Source organism: Apium graveolens, chromosome 6 (assembly GCF_009905375.1).
Source record: "Apium graveolens cultivar Ventura chromosome 6, ASM990537v1, whole genome shotgun sequence".
NCBI lineage: Eukaryota > Viridiplantae > Streptophyta > Magnoliopsida > Apiales > Apiaceae > Apium > Apium graveolens.
The window spans coordinates 57,479,003-57,505,854 of record NC_133652.1 but is presented as its reverse complement, the minus strand read 5'-3'; the positions used below and the strand labels follow the sequence as shown (position 1 = coordinate 57,505,854).

General features: G+C 32.8%; 3 protein-coding genes and 1 long non-coding RNA gene across 4 annotated transcripts; 2 read left to right on the top strand and 2 right to left on the bottom strand.

The window, feature by feature from the left end:
* Nucleotides 1–2,469: 2,469 nt before the first annotated feature.
* LOC141666421 (uncharacterized) lies at nt 2,470–5,866 on the top strand. The gene is made up of 2 exons (XR_012552203.1): nt 2,470–3,096; nt 3,285–5,866. It is a non-coding gene; the product is annotated as an uncharacterized LOC141666421 (long non-coding RNA).
* Nucleotides 5,867–8,368: 2,502 nt separating this feature from the next.
* LOC141665103 (uncharacterized) lies at nt 8,369–8,887 on the bottom strand. Its single transcript, XM_074471085.1, has one exon. It carries the CDS (start codon nt 8,885–8,887, stop codon nt 8,369–8,371), a length of 519 nt encoding a protein of 172 aa, XP_074327186.1.
* Nucleotides 8,888–10,235: 1,348 nt separating this feature from the next.
* LOC141667113 (uncharacterized) lies at nt 10,236–10,803 on the top strand. Its single transcript, XM_074473476.1, has 2 exons — nt 10,236–10,392; nt 10,491–10,803. The coding sequence occupies exons 1-2, from the start codon at nt 10,299–10,301 to the stop codon at nt 10,637–10,639; spliced, it is 243 nt and encodes an 80-aa protein (XP_074329577.1). The 5' UTR covers nt 10,236–10,298; the 3' UTR covers nt 10,640–10,803.
* A 10,257-nt stretch (nt 10,804–21,060) lies between these two features.
* On the bottom strand, nt 21,061–21,807 carry LOC141665102 (uncharacterized). Its single transcript, XM_074471084.1, has one exon. The coding sequence runs from the start codon at nt 21,805–21,807 to the stop codon at nt 21,061–21,063; it is 747 nt and encodes a 248-aa protein (XP_074327185.1).
* Nucleotides 21,808–26,852: the final 5,045 nt, after the last annotated feature.

Here is a 26,852-nt window from a genome sequence, read left to right as displayed (position 1 = left end):
TTCAGGAACAAGGGGATCAGGAGTACTGTCTTCTTTAACGGTTTCTGAATCAACAGATATTGACTCTTTCTTCAAGGCTTCAAGGCATACATCCTTCATCTCAATCTCATTTTTGAGATATTGATTTTCTTCAGTAAGTTTTGAAACCCTGTCAAGCAATGATTTGTTCTCAGCAACTAGGGCTTCTTCCTTCATGGGGTCATCCATTTCACTAAGAACTTCACTTAAAGCTTGCTTTAAATAAGCATTCTTTTCTTTCAACTTCTTGACCTGGACCTGCAAATTTAAAATAGACGAAGATATATTTGAATTATACTTAATATTCTGTACCTCATCATTATCACTGGAGTCGTCCTCTAGTCTAGCAAAGCAAAGTTGAGCAACTTCATCGTCTGAATCGATCTCCACATCAGATTCATCATCACTCCAAGTAATTAATGCCTTCTTTTTGTTCTTCAGCTTGTAACAGTCCTTTTTGAAGTGCCCTTTCTTTCCGCACTCAAAACAAGTATCCTTGCTTTGATTCACTTTAACCTCCTTGCTCGGATTAGATTTGAAGTCCTTCTTCAGAAACTGTGACTTCATAGGTCGTTTGGAGGCATTCCGTTTGGCAAGAAATTTATGAAACTTCTTTGTTAGAAGAGCAATATCTTCATCAGAATCGTCAGGAGACTCATCTGCATCTGCATTAAGTGCAAGAGTTTTCTTACGAGGAGCTTCATCTTCTTCATCATATCTACGTAGCTGATTTTCGAATTCCTCCAATTCACTGAACAGTGTTAGAGTATCCATAGTCGAAAGCAGTGTTGAATCCTGCAGAATGGTAACCTTTGGAGCAAACTTCTTTGGCATTGCTCTGAGGATTTTCCTATTTATCTCAGATTGAGGAATGATCCTTTCCAGAAGTGAGATGGAATTCATCAATGTTAGAAACCTCCCTTGAGCATCTCGCACGCTTTCATCTCTTTCCAACCTGAAACCTTCATAGTCACTCATTAGCATACTTAATTTTACTTCACGTACCTTAGACGTGCCTTCGTGGCTGACTTTGATCGTATCCCAAATCTGCTTGGCAGTAGTACATGCTGAAACTTTTCTTAATTCTGTAGCTACCATGCCATTGAGAAGTGAGTTCATAGCTTTAGCATTGGAATTCATTGCGTTCACTTCTTCGGGAGAGAGATCCTTGAGAGATTTTGGCTTTCCTTCTTTCATAGGAATTCTGAAACCATTTTCTACAGCATCCCATTCAAATGCATCACGTTGGAGAAAGATTTTCATTCGAAACTTCCAGTCATTGTAGTTTTCAGCACCATGAAGCAGTGGTGGATAATTGTTTGAATACCTATCTGGTTGAGCCATGGATCGCTAGCAAAATAAACACTAAAAAGAGAATTAAATGCACCTGCTCTGATACCAAATGAAATTAAATGGCTCGATAGATAAAATAATATTCTAACTGCCAAGGCAAATGGGACAGTCTCTTATGCAAATGGGACAGTCCCTTTACAAATGAGACAGGTTATGAGACAGTCTCAATTACACTGCAGAAAATAAATAACAGAAATAAAATACAGAATGCTGAAAACTGAAAAGTAAAAACACCAGAAGTTTTCACTTGGTTCGGCCCCTATACCTAGTCTATGGCCTACATCCAAGTCCCCATGCCAACTAGCATAGAGAATGTATTATATCAACTTTAATAAAAGAACTTACAATCTTTTCCTTGATTACAAATATAGCACCTGAAAGAAACCCTTTCCCAAGCTACCTTGCTACCTAGCCCACTGCTATTCCTTAGCCTTCTAGCTACCTTGCTATACTTTGAAATCAAGCTTGCCACAACCCGGCACAAAGTTGATATGAATACACTATTTAGTTACAAGAATAAACAAATTGATTACAACTCAAACTAAGTTTCTTGTTTTTCTGGATATGAATATCTCGGGTATGAAACAAGAAAAAGATTTCAGATGATGAAAGATTCTCGTGAAAGTGTTAGCTACAAATCTGAAATGAAGAGTTGTATTTATAAGCAAAGTTCTAACAGATTTATTTTCAAACACAAGATAAGATTGGAAGATAAGTTTGTTTGAAAATATTTGAATAAAACTTTTAAACTGATCTGTTAGTACGTTTAAAAGAAATAAATCAAGTAAAGAGATAAGGCTTGAGAGATTTAAACTTGATTTATAAGATAAGGTAGTGAGTTTGTTTGAGATAAAGTTTATCCAGATAAACAAGATTTACACAAAACCCTAACAAACCTAATCCTGAGAAATAGCCTCCTGGAAAATCTGAACAAACTGCAATCTCTGGACTCTAAACTTCTGTTATGTTGCAATCTGAATATCATCATAAACTCGTAGATTAACAAAATCACCAAGGCAAATTACATGTAACTATTCAATAAAGCAATACAACTTTCAACTTACCATAATATTTTTATATTGGTTTGTTTACATTAGTTCGATGGTGGACATGTGAAAGATGAGATAAAACCCATCTTAAAATAAAAACTTCGACACAATCTTAGCCCTTTAGCTTTTTTAGTCAGAACCATACATTTGGATTATGTATCACCCACCATCTCCATACTCTTTCTCTCACCCCCCCTTATTTCCACAACTTAACTCCGAAAACCACCAACCCCTTTATAATAGCGGAATTCAGATCTAAAAAAGCTTATGTACTATATAGATCTCATTTCCCCATCTTCACCTCTTTTCTCAACATCTCTCTCAAAGTATCATATGTTTTTAACAACCTCCAAAGCTTCGTATTTTAATGTTATCTCTCCCTCTTTGATCGTAGTAAATATCTTTGAGGTGTATGTATATTCAGATTTGATAATATTTCTCATTCTGGCTTTAAATTTTTTTGGTGATTTGTTTTAAATATTTGGTGATTCTCTGCGAAATTTACGGATATTACAAGTGGTGATTTAATTTTCTATGAGTTATGTTTAACTTTGATAATTTATTGATTTGAATTTTAGTGATTTAGTTTAAAATTCGACGGTGATTGTAGTGATGTGAGGTTAATGGTGTTGATTTTGGTGGTGGAGGTAATGGTGCTAACAGTGGCTCAGTCATGGTAATAGTTCTTGATTCTCAGTTTTTAGTTATCATTAAAAGAGGGTTCTTATTAGAGTAGACCACATCATATATTCCTAATTTTTATTGTAATTTTTTTAAAAAAGGTAGCATAATTTTTGTCAGTTTTGTTTTTCTATTGTTTTGCTTTTCTTCTCTTAAAAAAACCCTAGAATCGGCTTTTCGCAGTACCATTGATTGTGGCTATCGGAAGATGACAAAAAAAAGATCCAAATAAGATGATAAGTAATGGTCGCCGTGGCTAAAAGGTATGAGATTTCTCTTAGACAGTCTATTAGTACATAGATTTATTATATTTCTATTTTATTTCAAAAATGACTCAAATTATTGGATTCATGATGAAATTTCAATTATTTTGATTTGAATATTTTGTCCCATTCACATGAAATATGCCCAATTTAAGATGTTCTGTTTATATATTTAAGTTATAATTTTTTCTTGAAACATCATTGCTGTAATCTTCATGTTCTCAACAAGAAAGAAATATATATCACCAAAATAATTTGTTCAAATAATTATTATAACAAATTAAATTATATGTCGTAATTAATATGAAGTTAGGATAGTAGTAGAAGTAGTTAAATCATACCTAATTTTAATTTATTTCAATCTAATATGAGAAACAATCCATTTTATTAATTTTAGTTCAAATACGATATGGATTATCTTTGATATATTGAACAATTCCCATGTACTCATTTGTACTACACAAATTTTATCTCAAAAATATTAGTGAACCATCTAATTATCTATGTGAATTGATATGCCAAAATAGGTCTCGTGGTCTTGATAAGATAGATCTTTGTGTTACTATTTCTCATTAAATTTTAACGTGATTGAAATTTGTATTAATATGATCTATGAGACTACAAATTATGTTGGTTTAGAGCACCAATCACAAAAACTTCATTAATCTAGAACTAATAAATGGGTCAGGTTTTGATAAGTGCTCGCCGAATGACATTATACCAGCATTATTTGCAACTCCAAATATTAAAAAAACTGCATAATTTAAATATGAATTCGATGATAATTGAGAAAAACTTCATATATCCCTCTCTGACCGGCATTATTACTATGACCTTTGGTCATAAAATCCTCTTATTTCTTTAAAAACTAAAATGCATATTCACGGATGAAGGAGCTGCTCAAAAAGTTATAGAAGTAATTCATGAATCAGATGATTGTCAAGTAGTTCTGAAATAAACATTTTAATTTGCAATCAAATGATGGACAACATCTACAAACTTCTTGTGCAGCTCTTCAATCCAATCATACCTTCATTTTTCATAAAGGATTTACATTTTAGTTTTTAATGAAACACCATTTTATGGTAGAATGTCAAGTTATAATGATAGTTATAGAATGATATATAAGCTTTCCTCAACCTCCTTAACACCAGGTTCAAATTATAAAATTCTTTCAATATAGAGATGCAAAGAGGATAACCTCAATGATTGGTTCCTAAGCCCACAAAACTTGTAGTCTCAGCAAAATCACAACTAACCTAAAATTTCAAATCAAGGACAAGCACCTAAATCCCTTTCGGTGTTTTAAAGTATGTCTTTATCTTAGTTATGGGGGTAAGTCCTTCAGGAAGAGTGATGGCGGGGGGTAATGTCGATATTTTACTGCAAATTCCTGATTTTACTCTTGCATAGTCTTGCCCAACACTAAATTTTGTTAATTTAGTTACATAATTTTCTCATTTGGATTTACGTCCTTGTTAATTGTCATAAAATATGCATGCCTCGAGTCCATGTGCTTCCCATGTGTTTGGTTTTGTAGGAACTCTTATCTGCTTGATTTGAAATTTGAGGTAATCAGTTGGATTTTTGCTGAGACTATAATTATTTTTGTTTAGAAATCAATTATAGAGGCCTCGTCAACCGAGAATTATTCATACTTGATTCAGTAATTTAATACTTAAACTTTAATAAGTAAACCTGATTAGATGGCAATGTAGTTTGATCTTTGTATTGATTGTTTGCGATTTGGTGATGTAGTTAATCGGTGTAGTGGTGGTGTATTGCTAGGGTGGTGAGTATTGTTGGTGAAGCGGTGGTTGATTGTGATGATGTTTTGATATTGTGGTTGGATTTTGAATGGACTGTGAATTGATTTAGCAATGATTAAATTTAATGGGAATTGCATATTTATAAACTTGTATTCCATTTTTTTCACTGCTATTACATTTACTTCTAGTATTAGTGTTGCAAAATTAAATATTTTTGTTACCTTCAAATAACATCTATTGTAACAACATAAAGCAAAATCGTTGCATTTGACTATTTAAAATTATTGCATTAAAGCATAGTGTGACATTTGGTTTAGAAAAAATTTGCAGTAAAGAAAAACTCAGTGCTGCAATTGAGAAAAAACTATTACATTAGACTAAAAATTTTTGTTGCATTAGATAAATTGGCCCACAGTATCACGTCAGTAATGACATGTCAGGCGTGAGCCCCATTTGATGGGAGACCAGCGTGCCACATCAACAATGACACGTCAGCAGCAGGCTCGATAATGGGGTCCATTGCTGACGTGTTGATATAGCAATCATGGTATCCATAATTATATCAATTTCAATCAGGTTATCCAGAAGGTGATGGAACAAGTTTAGTATTGTATTTTTTTCAATTTAGTGTTATTTTAGGCGTTTAATGCAATACTTTACTTGATGTAAAATTTAAAATCAAAAGTGTTGCATTAGTTACTCACAATTGCAATGGTCAAAACGCATTGCATTATGATTTATGCAACATTTTAATGTTTTAATGTAACAGTAGAAGAGAACATTGTATCTGGTCATATATGACGTAGTGAGTTGCTCCATTGAACTAGATATTAACTATGACAATGCGATAACTTTTTGAGATCAAAGAGTCAAAATAATGTAGGATATAACATCACTACTTCATAATTGATCTTTTAAATGCGATATATTAAGAAGTGCATATTTTAAAGATGAAAGATAAAAAAACTTATGATCTACAATTTGGTAGTTTTTTCGATTTTGATGTTACATAGAAGACATATAAATTCAGAATGTCGTCTTATCCGTTTATTAGTTTCATGACCGGCTCATTTCATTTGGAGGAGCATTATTGCAAGATGAGACGAATGATACTTTTACGTGCTATTTGAGCCGTTCTTGGCGCATATGTATAATAAGGCATCAAAAAGAATTATCACCGACCAGTTACCAACTATGAAAATGTAAACTTAAAAATCTTTCTAAATACGTACGATCGGGTGTGCACTGGGTAAACTCTATGGTCTCACACAATAGCCTGCAAACCACGTGACATTCTCTGACTCATGAGATATAATCTTAAATTCTCCTCCCGTGAGAGTCGAACCTGTGACTAAGAGGATAGTTATCCCCTGTTTAACGAACTGAGTTAACCCTTGTGGGCTGTACATAATTTTTTATGCAGGGTAATATGAGAAACGTGAAATTTTAAACAAATACACCTCATGTTTGATGAAAAAAACGGGGATAAAATTTCTCTGTCATACTTCCTCCATCCCAATTTACTTGTCCAGTTTGACTTTTGCACGTAATTTAAGGTGCATTGACCATATAGTTTCGTTAATTATTTTTCAAATTTTCATTTTGTGAATAAAAGTTCAAATATTAAAATTTTATTTACAAAAAAAATTAAAAAATAATCAACTGAGCTATTTGGTCAATGCATTTTAAATTATGCATAAAAATAAATCTGGACATAAATTGAGAACATCTTGAATAGATACATCTACATTCTACTAAAAAAAGTACAACATACATCATCATATGTGTCAAACTCTCCCTTAAGAACTTATGTTATCAAATCCTATATGCCAAGCTCTCATGAATTTTGCTGGCAATATCCTCCTCACTTTCAACCTCTCTCTTTCATTTATTTCCTCCACTAATTCTCTCTTACCCATTTCTCATTTCTCAGTTACCCATTTCTCATTATTCCTCATTTTTATATTCTTAAATTAATAATTTTCCATAGTTCCATTTTCTTCAATAATTTTATTTTATTCAAAACTAATTTGATTTACACAAATATTCATTATTATATTTTTATATTTAATAAAAAGTTGATAATTAATATTTATAGTTTGGGTAATATTATTTTTAAAATTTTTGTGTTTATAATTTTTTATTTTATTCTCATTATTATTTAATAAAAATATTATATTAATATATAAAATTCAAATTAAGCCATTTCAAAATAATTTTTAAAAAATAATTATAATGTAACCGGGCATCGGCCCGAAAATAATCTAGTTATAGGTACTAAATATAAACTCGACAACAATGGACCAAAAGACTGTGAATAACAAATTTAACAAAGTCAATAATAAATTTTAAATAATGATCTTCGATAAACAGTACTCCCTCTATTCTAGAGTAGTATACATCGGAGGTCTGTCCTAGGTAGTATGCATTGGAGGACGGGGCTCGACACGTATTTTAAGATTCATTTAAAATATAGTTTCGTAATTAAATTTTTATTTTTTTCTTTTGAATAAAATTTGTTGTTTGAAGTTTAATAAAAAAATTAAATATAAATTATGGAAACATACTTTATATTAATCTTAAAATGTGTGTCGACTATTAGAAAACGCATCTCCTTTGTTTGGCACAAGAAGTAACTTTATTTAGAGTTATTTGCAAAACGCATCCTCTTTGTTTGGCCCAATTGCACTTATTTACCTATACTTTTTATAAGTGCACTTTGCATCTCTTTACTTTTTTAGCACGACAAATTGCATTATTTTGGTTAAATTTGTTGAAATTCCCGGTGCTAATTTACAATATTAAAATATTTAATTATAATTGGATCTTTAATTAAGCTTTTTGACCCTCTAAAAGATAATTTTTTAACAAAATTAAAGAATTAAAGTTATAAAAAACGAAAAGATACTCTCGAAATAATAAGGTTCAAAATTAAAATATTTATTTTATAATTTTTTTTAATAAATTCATTAAGTATATATTTTATTTAATTTTAGTTTCGTTAAATTTTTGATAATTTTGAAGTTTATTGTTTTGAAAAGTTCTTTTCATTTTCTACAACTTTCGTTTTTTAAATTTTTTCGAAAAGTATTGTTTAGATGTCAAAAAACTTAATCAAAGATCTAATTATAATTAAATATTTTTTAATTTTCTAAAATACCAATGAAAATTTCAACAAATTTAACCAAAAGGGTGCAATTTGGGTGCAAAGTGTAGTTATATAAAGTATAGGATGCTAATTGCAAATAAGTCTAAAATTTAATTGTTGTCCCAGAGGGGTCACATCATCAATATTCATGCAACCAATCGTCAGGTTTTGCTTGTTAGGCAAGTAAGTTCTCCTTTTCAACTCCTCTGCTGCTGCTCTGTTCACCCTGTAATGCCGTTCATGAGCTGACAAAGACGCCTTCACTTTATTATTTTTGTTTCTGCTCGAATTCTTCGAATCATCTTTTTTAATTTTCCTCTGAAAATCGTACTTCTTGGCGGTTGCATGACCTTCGGATGCATTTCGAAACAACAAGTCTTTTAGCTTCCATTTCTTGTGTAACCAACTGAAAGTTGAACTCGAAGATGAAGACGAGTCTTTTACGTTTTCTTTACCCGTTGTAAAGGGCTCAGAATGAACTTTGTTACTCCGGCCAAAAGACAGGCTACTCTGGATTATTTTCTGAAGTTGTGGCTCAAATGGTTTGATCTTCCCACCGTCAAAGAGCTCATCAGCTGTAGAAATAGGAATCAATGCGATCGCCATGAATAAACACGAATGGCTTATTGTCATCATATTTTTCGTCAAAAGCACGATTATGATCATGTTTCAAATGTTAATCAGGGATGACAGAGAAAGAGATTTGGTGGTGAGGACTTGCAGGGGCACTGAAGTAGTTGTTAAATCCTCGTGGGCTCTCGGGAGCATTATCGTACTTAGAATTATTTCTGCTGTTGAAGCTAAAATCTGATCCGCCTGGGAATGATACATAATTGAGTACGAGGTTCTTAATTGTACATTAGTTTTTGGTTTTCAGACAGCATAGGGCAGATGATAAACAAACCGATATCTCCTTGGGGCTTTTAGGCCCTATTTCAGGAATTTGATGTGATATTGCGGTTACAAAATTTTGCAAAATTCTATTTGGTATTCCAGTATTTCAGGTTCCCAAATCAACAATCTGCACATTTTTGTTTGATATCTGCAGAAAAATCAACATTAATTCTGCACATTCCAACAGTGCAGGATATTTCTACAGATTCAACATCTTAAATATTTGTAGATGAAAGGAAGAAAAATAACTGCAGAAACAATAAAATCTGCAGAGCAAGCAAAAAACCTGCAAGAAAACAACTAAAACTGCATAAACTCATTATTTCAAATAGAACTGCAGAAAAAACAGAAATTTGCAGAAAATCTTCATATCACAGAGCTAACAAGTCCACAGCTGCTTCTAAGCCCATGCAACTGTTTTTATCAAAAACCCCAGTTTCTCAAGATTTTTCTGTATTCCTCAAGTAGCTCTTGAATAATCTTCTAAGGATTTCGGGTGTTAATGAGTGTATGATCCTGTTCAGGCCTTCTCAGATACCTTAATGTTTTAGATGAACTGGAAAGCATTAGCACAACAACATGATAAACTTCCCGGTTTACTAGTAGTACTTTTAAAGTAATTTCCATGATAAACTTCCAGGTCTACATATAAACTATCCATTGACTACCAGATCAATCTGGTATGATATTGCTACCCATATGCTTGGAATCCACAGATTCCAAAAAGCAATCCACAGTGTCCAAATCCTCTGAAGCAGATTATTGTGCTATGGTATCTACAGTTTCTAAGATGTCTCGGTTAGATCGTTTACTAGAGGTATGGAATTTATCCTATCACTTTATTTTGTGATAACCAGTCAACTATGCACATTGCTAGAAATCCAATGCTTTATGAGAGAACACATTGATATCTATTGCTTAACTCTGTAGTTTATGTGTTTGTGTGTTGTCATGGAGGCTAATTATCAGCTAGGCATGTAAATAAAACTGAAATGAGTTGCTTGACTATGAAAGAAAGCTTTAGTGATCTGTCTAGAGCTCAGGGCTCCTGACTTCTGAGCTTTATTTCATTGTGTAGTATGATTTTTAATTTTAACACCAGCTTTTCTGTTGCAGCCTGAACATGTCTGCTGTCAAGATTACCGGTGCTATTGCCGCTTCATTTGTGGTTGCATTTACATGTGACTATTTTATTGCTGACCGGAAACTCTTTGGAGGCATGTTTATTATATGTTATTACTGCATCGTCTAGTTTTTGTCTTCAGTGTTGAGGACCTTTAGTCACTTGGTCTTTCTAACCAGTTTTTGGTATCAGGTACCACTCCAGGCACTGTTTCAAACAAAGAATGGGCAGAAGAGACTGACAAAAAGTTCCAGGCATGGCCTCGGACTGCCGGTCCTCCTGTAGTCATGAACCCAATCAGCCGCCAGAACTTTATTGTCAAAGGCAGTTCTGAAGAGTGAAGCTTCGGATACCAGCATGGAGTTATAACGGTGTCAAGTGATTGCAATGGAGCTCGGGAACATAATATTTTTTAACCTGTTAAACATTAGACAATGATAATATGAATAATAATGCTTTAAGCAATACTTTTTTCTTGAATTTATCGTTGATAGTGTAGTTTGTATGCGCAGTTTAGCAATTTTATGCTACAACATAAATTTCAATTTTTTTTTCTGAAAAAGGCTGCTCTATTCTTAGAAATAATAGCGGCTTTTTGTATATTAGTTTTTGGTTTTCAGACAGCATAGGGCAGAGCTCAGGTGGCCCTCAGGACTGCTTAAGATGATAAATAAACCGATATCTCCTTGGGGCTTTTAGGCCTATATCAGGAATTTGATGTGATATTGCGGTTACAAAATTTCGCAAAATTCTATTTGGTATTCCAGTATTTCAGGTTCCCAAATCAACAATCTGCTCATTCTTGTTCGATATCTGCAGAAAAATTAACATTAATTCTGCACATTCCAACAGTGCTGTATAATTCTACAGATTCAACATCTTAAATATCTGCAGATGAAATGAAGAAAAATAACTGCAGAAATAATAAAATCCAGGGCAAGCAAAAAACCTGCAAGAAAACAACTAAAACTGCATAAACTCATTATTTTAAATAGAACTGCTGAAAAAAAGAAATTTGCAGAAAATCTTCATATCACAGAGCTAACAAGTCAACTGCTTCTAAGCCAAGGCAACCGTTTTTATCAAATATTCTCAAGATTTTTTCTGTATTCCTCAAGTAGCTTCTGTATTCCTTAATATTTTAGATAAACTGATTACTTAATATAAAAAACATTAGCACAACGGCATGATAAAGTTCCAGGTCTACTAGTAGTACTTTTAAAGTAATTTCTATGACAAACTTCAGGTCAACATATAAACTATCCATAGAGTAAATCAATATTTTCAATATACAATAATTTTGTACATTCGTATGTTTACTTTAGTTGGATGGTGGAAATGTGAAAGATAGGATTATAACCAGGGGTCTTTGTTTTGGAAAAACCGTTAAAAGAAAACGAAAATAAAGCTAGAAATTTTGGTTCCTCGAGGCAAACAATGTTTAAACTGTGTAAAGATATAAATTTGATAATTGAAATGATTTTTTTAAACTTTAATGATCATTGTGTACAAATATGTAGACCGTAACAATTTACGTGTTATTAACCTTTTAGTAATACCGATAATTCTAGATACTTCTAGATCCATCATGTTTATTTCTACGTGTTTCTAGATGCATCTGATTTATTGTTTATAAGTTATTGACCTTTTAGTAATACTGATATTTCTAGATACTTTTAGATTCATCGCTCGCTTCACTCATGCAATTTATATATTTCTACGTTTTCTCGCCTATTTTGAAAAGGATACAATAATTTGTCCAGTATTTTCAATTCCTTTTCTTCTCTTGTCCTAGAGAAGCCTAGGTTCCGCCTTTTTCAAATCAAATACAATTTTGAGTTATCACAGTAAGAATGAATTTAAATAAAATAATTGATGCGACGGAAATGTCGATTATTAGAATTTGGATGGAGACAACAAAGGGTCCAGACAAGATGATTAATGTTCGTGGTGATTATAAGGTATGAAATTTATCTCACACCGTCTATTTGTATTTAGATTTATTCTATTTCGACTCTCTTTCAGAAATAATTCAACTTAATGAATTCAAGATAAAATTTAAAGCATTTTGATTGAATGTTTTGCCCACTTTGCACAAAATCTAGCTAAGATTAAATGAAAAATTTTATGGCGTGGATAATAATTACTATAAAATATTAAAGTCATATGTATTTCAGAAGTGGTTTTGGTACTAAAACGCGAAAATAAATGAATATTTGTACTTACACAAAAACTCTTCGATTAAAATATGCGTTTTGATGTTTAATTTCTTATTTCATCACGAAATATGCTTTCTCTAATGTTAATATTCTCAACAAGCAAGAAATGTTTATCATATTATCATGAAATATGCTTTCGATTAAATTATTACTATTATTTGCATCTCTTAATATCAAATATCTTTATAATTTGAATGTGCAGTTGATGTAGGATTTAGGAAAATTTTGATGTATCATTTTTTGACTAATATTATAACTACGACCTTTTGTTAAGATATCCTGCTCTTTTTCATAAAGTTTTTGTAGTTTTAAAAATGCCTAACAACAATTTCCCGGGTAAGCTCAGACTTATTCATGCGTTCAACTATTCTTTTTGAAACTTTTTATTTGCTTTATTCGTGATGAACTGATTAAAAAAGATGTGCTTGGACGAAAGAGCTTTACAAAAAATTTGAAGATGTTGTTCATCAGTTGGATGCAAATAAAGTACTTTTGAAATGAATAATTGAACTCATGATGAATGAATCCGAACTTACCCCAAGAAATTGTTGCTAGGCATCTATAGAAAAACAAAAACTATATGAAAAGGCAACATGATATTATGACATAGGTCGTAGTTATAGTGCTGGTTAAAGAGGAATACATGAAGCTTTTTCCTAATCCTAGTCCAACTCCATATTTAAATTATAAACTTATTTTAATATTATGAGATGCAAACAATGATAAGAGTGGTATACTGTATTTCTGTGAGAACTTTGTCAAACATAACACATTAAGTAATTCTCAATTTAATGAAGGCTTTGTGATTAATTCTCTAAACCAACAAAACTTGTAGTTTCAGCAAGATTACAACTTTCCTCAAATTTCAAATAAAGTACAAACACTTAATCCTTTTTCGGTGCTTAAAAATACGCCACTAACTCATACGAAAGAACTTATATGATAGGGAAAATAGTTCATACGTGACACTTTAGAATGTTATCCACACAAGTAGGAAAAATACTATGTCTTTAATAATATAATACGAACATTAACATTAAGGTGAATTGTCTTTACGTCCTCTTGGTCTTGTTTGTATTAGATTTTACATTATCTAGTCCCTAAAAATAATTTTGATTTCTTATCGTTTCTTAGGAGAATTCATATCCAGTTTTATCAAAAATACAAAAGCATGCATGATTGCTTACCATATTTATTGCTATACTGGTAATTTTACTAACTTGTTGGCTGTTTGAATTTTTTTAACCTTAATTTTCTCAAATTTATTTCTTGCAAATCTTAATTTTTTTTGTTGTAAGCACCAACTACTTGTGATAATGTCCTATAATTTTGTTTGTAGATTTTTTATGATGCATATCGAAGAGATTGATGTCAAAAATTACATTTGTACCACTTCTTAATTATAATTCAAATTTTAGATATATTCAAGAAAATTTATAAAAGCATAATAATTGCTATGTCCATACATATACAACCAATACTTGGATATGTTTTTTCCACGATGAATGAATCTTATCTTTTTTCAGCACTTACGCACTATAAAGGGTAATTATAATTTACATGGGTGATTTGGTCAGGTCAAGAGTTACAAATGGCGTTCTAAGAAAAAAATTGTATATTGCGAGGAAGAAAAAAAATATCCAAAAAATAAATGGCAAATTGTAAAAGATGTCAAATATCGCCAAGATACTAAAATATATTGTAAAGTAAAGATGAAAATATCAATAGAGAATGGTTAGTGGATTGTTGATAAATTTTATACACAATAACGATCTTACTCACACTTTCTCAAAAGTAATAAATTTTAGATCTCATAGTAAGTGTCACATTATGCAAGAATTTAATTTCTGAACTACATCAAAATGGTCAAAAATCTTTAAAAATTACAAAGGTGGTCAAAGTTGTTAGTGGCTCTGCTGAAGTGGATATTACCGCATGACAATACAAAGTTTATTTTATGTCAAAGGAAAAAAATGTAGTAAAAGAATGTAATGAATTTTAAAATATTTTTAAGAGAAGATAATCATGAATGACGATCACTATTTTAGAATGGATGTTTTTGAAAGCGGGATATTATGTATCTTCGATCTATGGATAATATGTCAAAAACTTCTTATCTATAATTTGGTGGCGGTGTTAGGTTTTGATGTCACCCTCACATATAAGAAAAATAAATTTAAAATAGCAGTTGTTCCGTTTATTGGTGTCAATCATCATGACCAGTACATTTTATATAAAAGAGTATTACTGGAAGATCAAACGAAAAATGTTATATATAATTATTTGATCAATTTTGACACGTATAATTAATAAAACACCAAAAGCAATTATGATCAATCAAGATGAACCTATGAAAATCTCAATTACAAAAAGTCTTTCAATTACATATCATCTCTTTCGAGTATGGCAAGTTACAAGCACGTTATTAATAATATTTAATCATATTGTGTTTGGTATACTGAGAAAATATTTTCTAAATGGGTGTTTAGTAAATATTTTAGGATTTATTTTAGTATATAATTCTGTTGAATTCCAAATTTGAAAAAAATTTGTATTTTCAGCTTGATTCACAATTATAATTTCAAAGTTACATAACTCTTTTAAATTATTTGAAAATAAGTTATTAATATCATTAAAAATTCAAAAATAAGTTTTTTTTTAAATTTAAAATACTTTACAGTAATTTTATATTAAAAATTTATTTTTATTTTGAATTAAATTTTATGTGGTGGATAATTCAGAGTTAACTACATATTTTTATAACTCTACATATTTTTATAATTTTTAAAATAATTTTTTACTCAAGTGAGGAAATGATTTTACTATTATGCAGTTTGGCCCAATACTTAGTTTTGCTAATTTAGTTACATAATTTTCTCATTTGGATTTACATTCTTGTAAATTGTCATAAACTATGCATGTCTCACGTCCATGTGTTTCCAATGCGTTTGGTCTTGTAGGAACTCTTTATCACATGTTTGAAAAGCATCGTCACACATATTATCAGAAGTTTCAATAAGACCAAATGCATTACAATCACATGGATGTGAGGCATGCTCAGCTTGTGGCAGTTTACAAGAACGTAAATCCAAATGATCAAATTATCCAACTAAATTAGAAAAATCAAGTGGGGGCCCAGAATGCACAAGTATAAAATTTGGAGTTTACATTTTATTGTAAAAATTGACATTATCCCCCGTCATCACTCTTCGTTAAGGACTTACACCCAAAACTGAGATTTGAAATTTGAGGTTAATTGTAATTTTGTTGGTTTAGACCGTGAATTATTCAAACCTGATTCAATAATTCATTACTTAAACTCGTGTAATACGTAAACATGCATAGTATGTAAAGTAAACTTGATTGATTGGAAATGTAGTTTGATCTTTGTATTGGGTTGTTTGCTATTTGATGATGTAGTTAACTAGTGAAGTGGTAGTTTATTGTTGGGGTGGTGACTATTGTTGGTGAAATGGTGACTATTATCGGTGAAATGGTGGCTGTTTGTGATGATGTTTTGAATTGGTGGTTGGATCTTAAATGGATTGTGAATTGATTTAGTAATGATTGAATTTAATGGGAATTGCATATTTACAAACAATGTATTCCAATTTTATTTTCACTACTGTTACATTAGCTTTTAGTATAAGTGTTGCAAAAGTAAATGTTTTTGTTACCTTTAAATAATATCTATTGTAACAATATAAGGCAAAACTATTACATATTTGTCGATAATCCGGGCCGAGTTAATTTATTTAAATAATTTTTAAAATTCATAATAATATATGCGCCATGTCAAAATTTCTAACTTTTACTTAGAAAATGCATCCCAAACAGTTGAGTACGATATCTGTGTTATGATTATAATAAAAAAATTATAATTAGTATCTTATTAAAATATACTATTGAGTCATATGACAAATAACGTTACTGAGTTGAAATCAATATAAGAAATGAAATTAAAAAACAAGTAAAATAATATATATATATATATATAATTTATAAGTCACATAGAAGTAAAAAAAATAAAAATTATACATTTAGAATTATAATGAAATTCAAAAAGGGGTGAAATAAAAAATTGATGAAACCAAAAATGTATAATAGCCCGCAAGGCTTGTCTCAGTTGGTTAAAGAGAGAAAAACTATCATCTTGACCACAGGTTCGAATCCCATGGGAGGAGAATTTATGATTATGCCTCCTGAGCCTGAGCCTGTCGCTTAAATGCGGTTTACCTAGGTTCACGTAATTTGCAGGCTATTACGTGAGCTCGTAGAGTTTACCTAGTGCGCACCCGAAGGGTAGCGGCTGCGGGTTACCTACGATAAAAAATGTATAATATATTGAATTAGAAATACATAAGGGAATTACGAACACAAATGTTAAAACCAAAAGGGTGAAATAAAAATAAAACCAAATTTAATAAAATCATAAGACATGTAGAAGTATAAAAATATAAAAATAAAACTAGAATCATAAGACATACAGAAGTACAAGATAACAAAAATAAAATCGAACTTAATAGAATTATAAGACATGTAGAAGTATAAATATACATACATTAATAAAATAAAGGTGTAACCAAAGGTTTTTTAGAATTAAAAGACATAAAATAATAGAATTATAAGATATATATATATATATATATATATATATATATATAAATGAATAAGTGTAATATCCCGTAATTTTTAGAATTCGATTTATAATAGAATAATATAATAAAAAGTATTAAAATTAAATAAAGACTATGATTTAAAATTGAATCAGAGTAATTGGCCTATAATTTGGATCAGATTCTAATATGGATAACTTGTAGGTTAAGATATATGGTTATATATCGTTATAAATACATCCTATTCGTCTTCCTCATTTTTATTTATAAAATTTGTATGTTTTTTTCTCTAAAAAATAAGCAATCTTGTAAAATTCGTAAAAAATTCATCATAAGTCAGAATTCGTTGTTTCTGGACTTTTCGGAAAGGTCTTTTCGTTCTCTACTACTTTCGAATTTCGTGTTTTCCAAGAAAATGTCGTTTAGAGGGTCAAAAAAAGTAAATTCAGATCTGATCAGATTTTGAGGTAAGTTTTCGATCGTTTTTGCTAGTAGTTTCAAAATTGTGTGTTACGTCGATATCTTTGATTATCAAAACATGGGCTAAGTGATGATATATTTGAAAATATTATGTGTTATAGACTATATATCGAGATGTATGTGTGATGTTTAGGCGACAATTTTGGATCTCTGATTTGTGCCATGATTTGTAAAAATATCGAATAAGAACTTAGGACCGTAGTCACCGGATTGTAGTGACAGTTTTCTGAAAATTTAGGACCATTATCACCGGGTTGTAGTGGTCGTGACATAAATTATGGACTTCAAATTATTTTTATTTATGTGTTATCTGTATTGTTTGTATCGAATAAGAATAACAATAAGAAGTGTATCAAAAGTATTTGTTTCGTATGTCGTATATCGCATTGTATAGATTATCGTATTTTGTTATATGTGTTCATGTTACTTGGCCTACTAGTTGGATCGATTGTTTTCTTGCTAGGCTTCGCAACTCATTCTTTCTATTTCAGGTTTCGTCTAATATTCAAGTTGGATAGCATTGGAGTTCGAGGACCTTAGGTTTGGAGTGGTTTGACTTTTGGACCGCTTCCGTTAGCTGCGTTTTTATAATAGTCATCTTCGTAATAGAATTTCTTAATAGTAAATTTATTTTGTATTAGTTTTGATTTAAAGTTAATAGTCCGGAAGTGCGGGCTGTTGCAGTTGGTATCAGAGCAGGCTTTCCTTCGGAGTGTATTAGGCATGAGACTAGTACAATTTCTAGGATTCGATCTTGTGAACCATAGTTTAAGTTGGACCTATTGGAGATTAGATTGCGTAGACGTATAGGTTTGTTGTGAATTTGGGGACCAAATTCTTTTTAAGGAAGGTAGTATGTAATATCCCGTAATTTTTAAAATTCGATTAATAATAGAATAATATAATAAAAAGTTTTAAAATTAGATAAAGACTGGGATTTAAATTTAAATTAGAGTAATGGGCCTAGAATTTGGATCAGATTCTAATATGGATAACTTGTAGATTAAGATATAGGGTTATATATCGTTGTAAATACACCCTATTCGTCTTCCTCGTTTTTATTTATAAAATCCTTAGGTTGTTTTCTCTCATAAATAAGCAATCTTGTAAAATTCGTAGAAAATTCATCATAAGTCAGAATTCGTTGTTTGTAGACTTTTCGGAAAGGTCTTTTCGTTCTCTACAACTTTTGTGTTTCATGTTTTCCAAGAAAACATTGTTTAGAGGGTCAAAAAGAGTAGATTCAGATCTGGTCACATATTGAGGTAAATTTTCGATCGATCTTGCTAGTGTTTTCAACATTGTGTGTTACGTCGGTATCTTTGATTATCAAAACATGGGCTAAGTGATGATATATTTGAAAGTATTATGTGTTATAGACTATATATCGAGATGTATGTGTGGTGTCTAGGCGATACTTTTGGATCTCTGATTTGTGTCATGATTTGTGAAAATATCGAATAAGAACTTAGGACCGTAGTCACCGGATTGTAGTGACAGTTATGAAAATTTAGGACCGTTATCACCGGGTTGTAGTGGTCGTGGCATGAATTATGGATTTCAAATTATTGTTGTTTATGTGTTATGTGTATTGTATATATCGAATAAGAATAAAAATAAGAAGTGTATCGAAAGTATTTGTTTCGTATGTCTATATCATATCGTATAGATTATTGTATTTTGTTATATGTGTTCATGTTACTTGGCCTACTAGTTGGATTGATTGTTTTCTTGCTGGGCTTCGCAGCTCATTCTTTCTATTTCAGGTTTCGTCTAAGTTTCGAGTTGATAGGATTGGAGTTCGAGGACCTTAGGTTTGGAGTGGTTTAACTTTTGGACCGATTCCGTTAGCTGCGTTTTTGTAATAATCATCTTTGTAATAGAATTTCGTATTAGTAAATTTGTTTTGCATCAGTTTTGATTTAGAGTTAATAGTCCGGAAGTGCGGGCTGTTGCAATAAGTGAAACCAAAAGTTGGTGATACGAAAAATTGGTAAAATCAAAATTAATACTTGGGTACCACTTAAAAATAGTTTCACTTATTAATGATTGTTAAAAAGTATTACATTAAAATTGTAGAGTATAACTTTTGACATGTCAGCGGTGGGTCTTAATCGGGTTATCCGAAAGCTGATACAACGCAGTTTATTGTTACATTTTATCAATTTAGTTTAGTGTTTTTAGGGCCTTAATCCAATACTTTACTTACGGTTACATTTGACACCAAAACCATTGCATTAGCTATCAAACGCAACACTCAAACACTCACGGGTATAATGGTCAATACGCGTTGTATTAGGCCTAATATAACATTTTATAAGGGTCTAATGTAACAGCAGGACAACATTGCATCTGACCATCTATATATGGCGTAGAGTGACTCTCTTGAATTAGTTATCGACTCAAGCAAATGCAACAACTAAATGAGATCAAAGAGTCCAAATAATGTAGGATATAATGTTATGAAATTATGAAACATTTTTAAGATAAGACTCTATGGATATCAATCATTACCTCATAATGGATCTTCTAAATTCGATATATTAAGGAGTGCATTTTTAAAAGAAGAAAGATCAAAAACTTTTGATCTACAGTTTGGTGGTGTTTTCGGTTTTGATGTTACATACAAGACAATAAAGAAAAAATGTTAAAAATAACAATTTTTGGTGCAAATTGCAAAAAATACCCATTCTGGAAGTGGATGGTTGAAAATACCAATTTAGATACGCATTTGTGATTTGGGTATCATGTTTTGTACTAGATACGCATTTGTCAAATGAGTATCCAATTTTTTTTTAAGATACGCATTTGGCAAATGCGTATCTCAAAGGTAATACACAAACTACAAATGCGTATTTCTAGTAATTTTCTTAGATACCCAATTCTCAAATGCTTATTACACTTAACCAGTTAAAAAATACGTAAGCAAAACGGTATTTTCAGCTATGTATTCTAAAAATAGGTATTTTCGGCCATTGCACCTTTAAAAATGGGTATTTTTAAACATGTTCAAAATGTCATCTTCTCCGTTTACTGGTTTCATGGCCAGATCATTTCATTTGTACTATAGGTACTAAATATAAACTGGACAACAATGGACAAAAAGATTGTGAATAACAAATTTAAGAATCCCAATAATAAATATTGAATAATGATCTTACATAAACAATACTTTTCACAGTCCCACTAGGTTATTTACATTGGGGAACGAGAATTCGGCATGTATTTTAATACTCTCGTAAAATATGGTTTCCTAAATAATTTTAAATATTTTTTCTTTTAAATAAAAAGTAATATTTAATCTTTTAGACAGAAAAAGAAAATTCTAAAAATAAATTATAGAACTATATTTTATAGTAGTATTAAAATGCGCAGAAAAAAATATGTAAAGAATTCAGTGGGACGGAGGGAAAAGAATTGAGTGGGATGGAGGGATTATTATAATAATTAAAATTTAATTGTTGTCCCAGAGGGGTCTCTAACACCAGCAGCATCTATATTCATGCAACCAATCGTCAGGTTTTGCTTGTAAGGCAAGTAAGTTCTCCTTTTCAATTCCTCTGCTGCTGCTCTGTTCACCCTGTAATGCCGTTCATGAGCTGACAAAGGCGCCTTCTCTTTACTCTTTTTGTTTCTGCTCGAATTCTTCGAATCATCGTCTTTAATTTTCCTCAGAAAGTCATACTTCTTGTTGGTTTCATGACCCTCGGATGCATTTCGAAACAACAAGTCTTTTAGCTTCCATTTCTTGTGTAACCAACTGAAAGTTAAACTCGAAGATGAAGACGAGTCTTTTACGTGTTCTTTACCCGTTGTAAAGGGCTCAGAATGAACTTTGTTACTCCGGCCAAAAGACAGGCTACTCTGGATTATTTTCTGAAGTTGTGGCTCAAATGGTTTGATCTTCCCACCATCAAAGAGCTCATCAGCTGAAGAAACAGGAATCAAATCTATGTGATCCCCAGGAATAAACACGAATGGCTTATTGTCATCATACTTCTCGTCAAAACCACCATGATGATCATATTTCAAATGTTGATCAGGGATGACAGAGAGAGAGATTTGGTGGTTAGGACTTGCAGGGGCACTGAAGAAGTAGTTGTTAAATCCTCGGGGGCTCTCGGGAGCATTATCGTACTTAGAATTGTTTCTGCTGTTGAAGCTAAAATCTGATCCGCCTGGCAATGATACCATAACTGAATAGGAGGTTCTTAACTGTAACCTTTTGCAATTGATTAAAGTTATTCAACTCTGAGTTGTGAAAATGTGAATGTATCTGTAGAGTTAAATAGATACTTTTTGTTGGAAATTTTAGAAACGGACAAGAAAGGAAAGTGATGAAGAATGAGCAGAGAAACTGATTTTATTTGATTTTAAGCATTTTATTATTGTGCCTTCTAGGAGGTCAAATACAGAGTATTAGGAAGTAATGGTTATTTTACCGGTATATAACAATGTTATAAAAATCGATGACGGAAAGAGATTAGTCAAAGTACCGTTTTGGGATTAATCGTGCTATGACATCTACAGTTCCAGAAGTGTCTTGGTTAGTTCATTTACTTGAAAAGGTTGAGCTATGGAGTTTAACTCCTATCACTTTATTATGCACATTGCTAGAAATCCTATGTTTTATGAGAGAATCACACACTGATACCGGTTGTCATTTTACTCGAGACAAGGTCCGGAAGGGTTTATTCAGTTGTCTTACTTGCCACTGCATTGCCTACTGAACAGTCGGCTGATTTACTCACCAGTGCATTGCTTTCTCCTCATTTCATTGAGCTTAGATCCAAGCTTGCTATATATTTACCCATCCCCGGCTTGAGGGGGTTTTAAGCTGCAAGACATTTCTAGTCCAAGTCATAATCTAGCTTATTTGATGATAACTGTTTCTATCATGGTGTTTAATCTCAATTTATAACAAACCCGAACTGGCTCCGAGTCTGATTTTCTGCACCAGATTGCAGAGGAACTGATTCAGCCAGGTTAGGAGTTTAAGAACAGCCAGACTTATTTGATGATAACTGTTTCTATTGCATTACATTACTACAAAGGTCATGTTCAGAGGAAAAAAAATCATCAGCTTTTGTAAACCAAAATATTATGCGTTTAAGCATAGAGTGTGAAAGAGTACATAAAAAGTACTAAGTTCTAATCTTGTTGGAAACGTATATGGGCTTGGGCTTAATATAGATCAAATTGATATGACTCAAACACACACTGTATATCTTTGATATTGAAACAAACACCAAGTTTATTTTAAATCTCACAACCACAAAGCTACAGCTTGACACAAGGCTACGGCCTTATTTCTTTCTCTCTGTTGCTTTACAAACTCACTTCTGTGTATTCTATTACATTCAGAGAGGACCAGCCTATTTATAGGCTTCATATATGCATGCATTACATCAGGGCTTACATCACTACTATTTATTACTACATAGACTTTTACCAGCCTACAATACTGACTAACTTAACATGCAGCCTACCATATTTTACGTATCTATAATTATTGTCAGCCTTCAGACCTTATCTTGACAACCCAGCCTTCTAATCTTGAACAACTGTTATATGCTACGCATTTCAAGGGAGACTTCATCACATCTCTTGTATGAATTCTTGACCATGCATGCAGGTTGCCTACCATAATATATGCTTCTCTGTTGCTGGATATATAGGAATTAACTTCTGGTTGCTGCTCTTATTTTCTTTCCTTCATATTACTACATCTATAACCCAGCTGTATGTTATTTATTTCAAATTATGGAAGAGTTTGAATTCTAACACTCCCTCTCAAACTCGACTTTGCATTCCGAGCTTCATCTTCATTTTGTGAAATACTTCCGGCTTCAATGGCTTCGTAAATATATCCGCTAAATTTTCTTCAGTCCTGCAGTGCACCAATTCCACAATTTTGTCGTTCACCTGTTCTCGAATAAAATGATATTTAATATTGATGTGCTTGCTTCGACTGTGTGACACTGGATTTTTCGCTAGAGAAATAGCAGATTTATTATCCACGTAAATAGTAACCGGATCTTCCTTGCCAAGTTTTAACTCTCCCAATATGTAGCCTAGCCACATAGCTTGACACGCGCATGCTGCTGCTGCGATGTATTCCGCCTCACATGTTGAGAGAGCAACTGTTTGCTGCTTCTTTGATGACCACGAAAATATCGCCGAACCGATATGAAAAGCATATCCAGAAGTGCTTTCCCGTCATCCAAATCACCACCATAATCACTATCTGAGTAACCAACTAATTTTGAATCCTGAGAGTGTGTATAAAATAGACCATGATCGAGTGTTCCTTTTATGTACCTCAAAATTCTTTTAGCTGCCATGAAGTGATCTTGCTTCGGCTTCTCCATGTACCTACTAACTAGTCCAACCCCATACATGATATCTGGACGAGTAAAAGTTAGGTACCTCAGACTTCCAACCAGACTTTTGAACAACGTCGGATTTACCGACTTCCTTGTTGAATCAATTCTGAGCTTTATGCTTGCTTCTGCTGGTGTGCTCACCGGCTTGCATTCCTCCATTCTGAATTTCTTTAAAATCTGCTCAGCATACTTTTTCTGCGACATAAAGATCCCATCTTTGCTTTGCTTGACTTCGACTCCAAGAAAGTAAGACATTTGACCAATATCTGTCATCTCAAATTCGTTAGTCATAACTTTCTTAAAATCATCAAACATACCAGGGTTGTTTCCAGTAAAAATCATGTCATCCACGTATAAGCACACGATCATAATATCTCCCCCTGAATTTGTTTTCGTGTAAAGTGCATGCTCGTAGGGACTCTTCACAAAACCATTTTTCTGGAAATATTCATCAACCCTTGTGTTCCATGCTCGCGGAGCTTGCTTCAAACCATACAGTGCTTTCTTTAGTCGGTAGACTTTATCTTCCTTGCCTTTCTGAACATATCCCGGTGGTTGCTCGATATAGACTTCTTCTTCAAGATAACCATTCAAGAATGCTGACTTCACATCCATCTGATATATCTTCCACTGATTCTGAGCTGCGATTGCTGTAAGAAGTCTTATGGTATCAACTCTTGCAACCGGAGCAAATACCTCATCATAGTCAATCCCATATCTCTGCTTGTAGCCTTTAGCCACCAACCTTGCCTTGTGCTTTTCCACTTCACCGTCTTGGTTGGTCTTTGTCTTGTAGACCCATTTGACACCAATTGCTTTGTGTTCTTCTGGAAGAGTTGTGAGCTCCCAAGTATCATTCTTCTTGATTGCACCAATTTCTTCATCCATTGCTTTATTCCATTTGCTTTCTTCAGAAGCTTCTTCAAATGTAACGGGATCACACTCAGCCATTAAGCAAAACAATGAATAATCAAAGGTAGTTTGTACCGGACTTGTTGTATCATAGATATCATTTAGACTCCGCATTTTTCTTGGTGCTCCCCCTGAACTGTTGCTATTGCTGCTTCCTGAACTCGATGGTGTCGAGGCAGGAGTTTATTGGTTTGGACTTTGTGGAGGAGTTGGATCATCATTTCCATCATCTTGAACATTGGTGTCATCACCGTCATCATATTCATCCTGAAAAAACAAACCAGCAACTTTTCTTTCTTCCTTGCTCCATCTCCAGTAATCTGATTCGTCAAACTCAACATCTCGAGAAATGATTAATTTCTTCGTGAGGGGATTGTAGAGTCTGTACGCCTTGCTTCTTTTGTCATATCCGGTAAAGATGCACTTCTCGCCTTTATCATCCAGCTTCTTCCTTTTCTGATCTGGAACATGTGCATATGCAATGCACCCAAAAATTCTGAGATGTCCAACAGATGGTTTGCTACCACTCCATGCTTCATTTGGAGTTTTGTTTCTGACACTTTTAGTTGGACAACGATTCAACAAATAAACTGCACATAGAACGGCTTCAGCCCAGAAAGTTCTCGGCATATGCTTTGCTTTGACCATGCTCCTTGCCATGTCAAGAATAGTGCGATTCTTTCTTTCTGCAACACCATTTTGTTGAGGAGTGTATGCCGTTGTTAGCTGATGATTAATTCCATGTGCTTGACAGAAACTTCTAAAGAGATTTGAGGTATACTCTCCTCCTCTGTCTGATCGAAGTGTCTTCAAATAATGACCACTTTGTTTCTCCGCCAACGCTTTGAACTCCTTGAATTTATCAAGAGCTTCTGACTTTTCTTTCAGGATATACACCCAACTTTTTCTGCTAAAATCATCAATAAATGTTAGGTAATACCTGTTACCTCCAAGTGACGGAATATCAAATGGACCAGCAATATCTGTATGAACAATCTCCAGTGGCCTCCTGGCTCTCCATGATTTTCCAACGGGAAAACTTTGTCTGTGTTGCTTCCCCTTAACACATGCTTCACACAAATTTTCTGGTTCATTTATTTCTGGCAAACCGTCCACCATCTTTGTTTTTGACAATAATTTCAAGCCAGAAAATCCAAGATGACCGAATCTTAAATGCCACAACCACGAGTCATTTTTAATGACCGACTTTAAACACTTCTGCGCCTTCGTCTGCATATCAAGTGTAAACAAACGATTCGTTGACATCTCCACATCTGCAATTAATTCTCGATCCTGATTCCTGATGACGAGAGAATTATCCTGCATCTGTATATAATATCCTTTCTCCACAAGTTGGCCAAGACTGATGATGTTATTTTTCAAAGCAGGTATATGGTAAACATCATTAATAAACTTTTTCTCACCAGTCTTCAATACAATCGTAATTGTACCTTTGCCTTTGACTGGAATCTTCGATGAATCACCAAACGTAACTTCTACGCTGATGGTCTCGTCTATCTCCGTAAATAAATCCTTGTGGCCTGTCATGTGGTTGCTCGCACCAGAGTCAAGATACCAAACATTTTTCTTGCTCTCCTCGTCTCCTTTATAAGTGAGGAACATAGCAGTGCCAACATCTTTATCTTCTTTTGCTGCTGCAAAATGACTTCTTTCTTCCACTTTCGGTGATCTACATTCATAACTGAAATGGCCAAATTTATTGCAATTATAGCACTGAAATTGAGACTTGTCACCTCGTTGAAATCCTCCTCGTCCTCGACCTCTAAAATTCTGACCACGTCCAGATGGACGATAACCTTCAGTGTTCTGGCTTCTGTTGAAGGACTGTCTTCCACGTCCTCTTCCACCACGGTAGCCACCTCTAAAGCCACCTCTTCCACGACCAGAACTGCTACTGCTTGAACTTTCACCAATGGACAC

Excerpts from the sequence above, each read along its gene's own strand:
- LOC141665103 (XM_074471085.1), bottom strand. The coding sequence starts at position 8,887 with ATGGCGATCGCATTGATTCCTATTTCTACAGCTGATGAGCTCTTTGAC.
- LOC141667113 (XM_074473476.1), top strand. The coding sequence starts at position 10,299 with ATGTCTGCTGTCAAGATTACCGGTGCTATTGCCGCTTCATTTGTGGTT. Across the intron at positions 10,393-10,490 it reads TGACCGGAAACTCTTTGGAG|GTACCACTCCAGGCACTGTT; the intron begins GCATGTTTATTA and ends TTTTGGTATCAG.
- LOC141665102 (XM_074471084.1), bottom strand. The coding sequence starts at position 21,807 with ATGGTATCATTGCCAGGCGGATCAGATTTTAGCTTCAACAGCAGAAAC.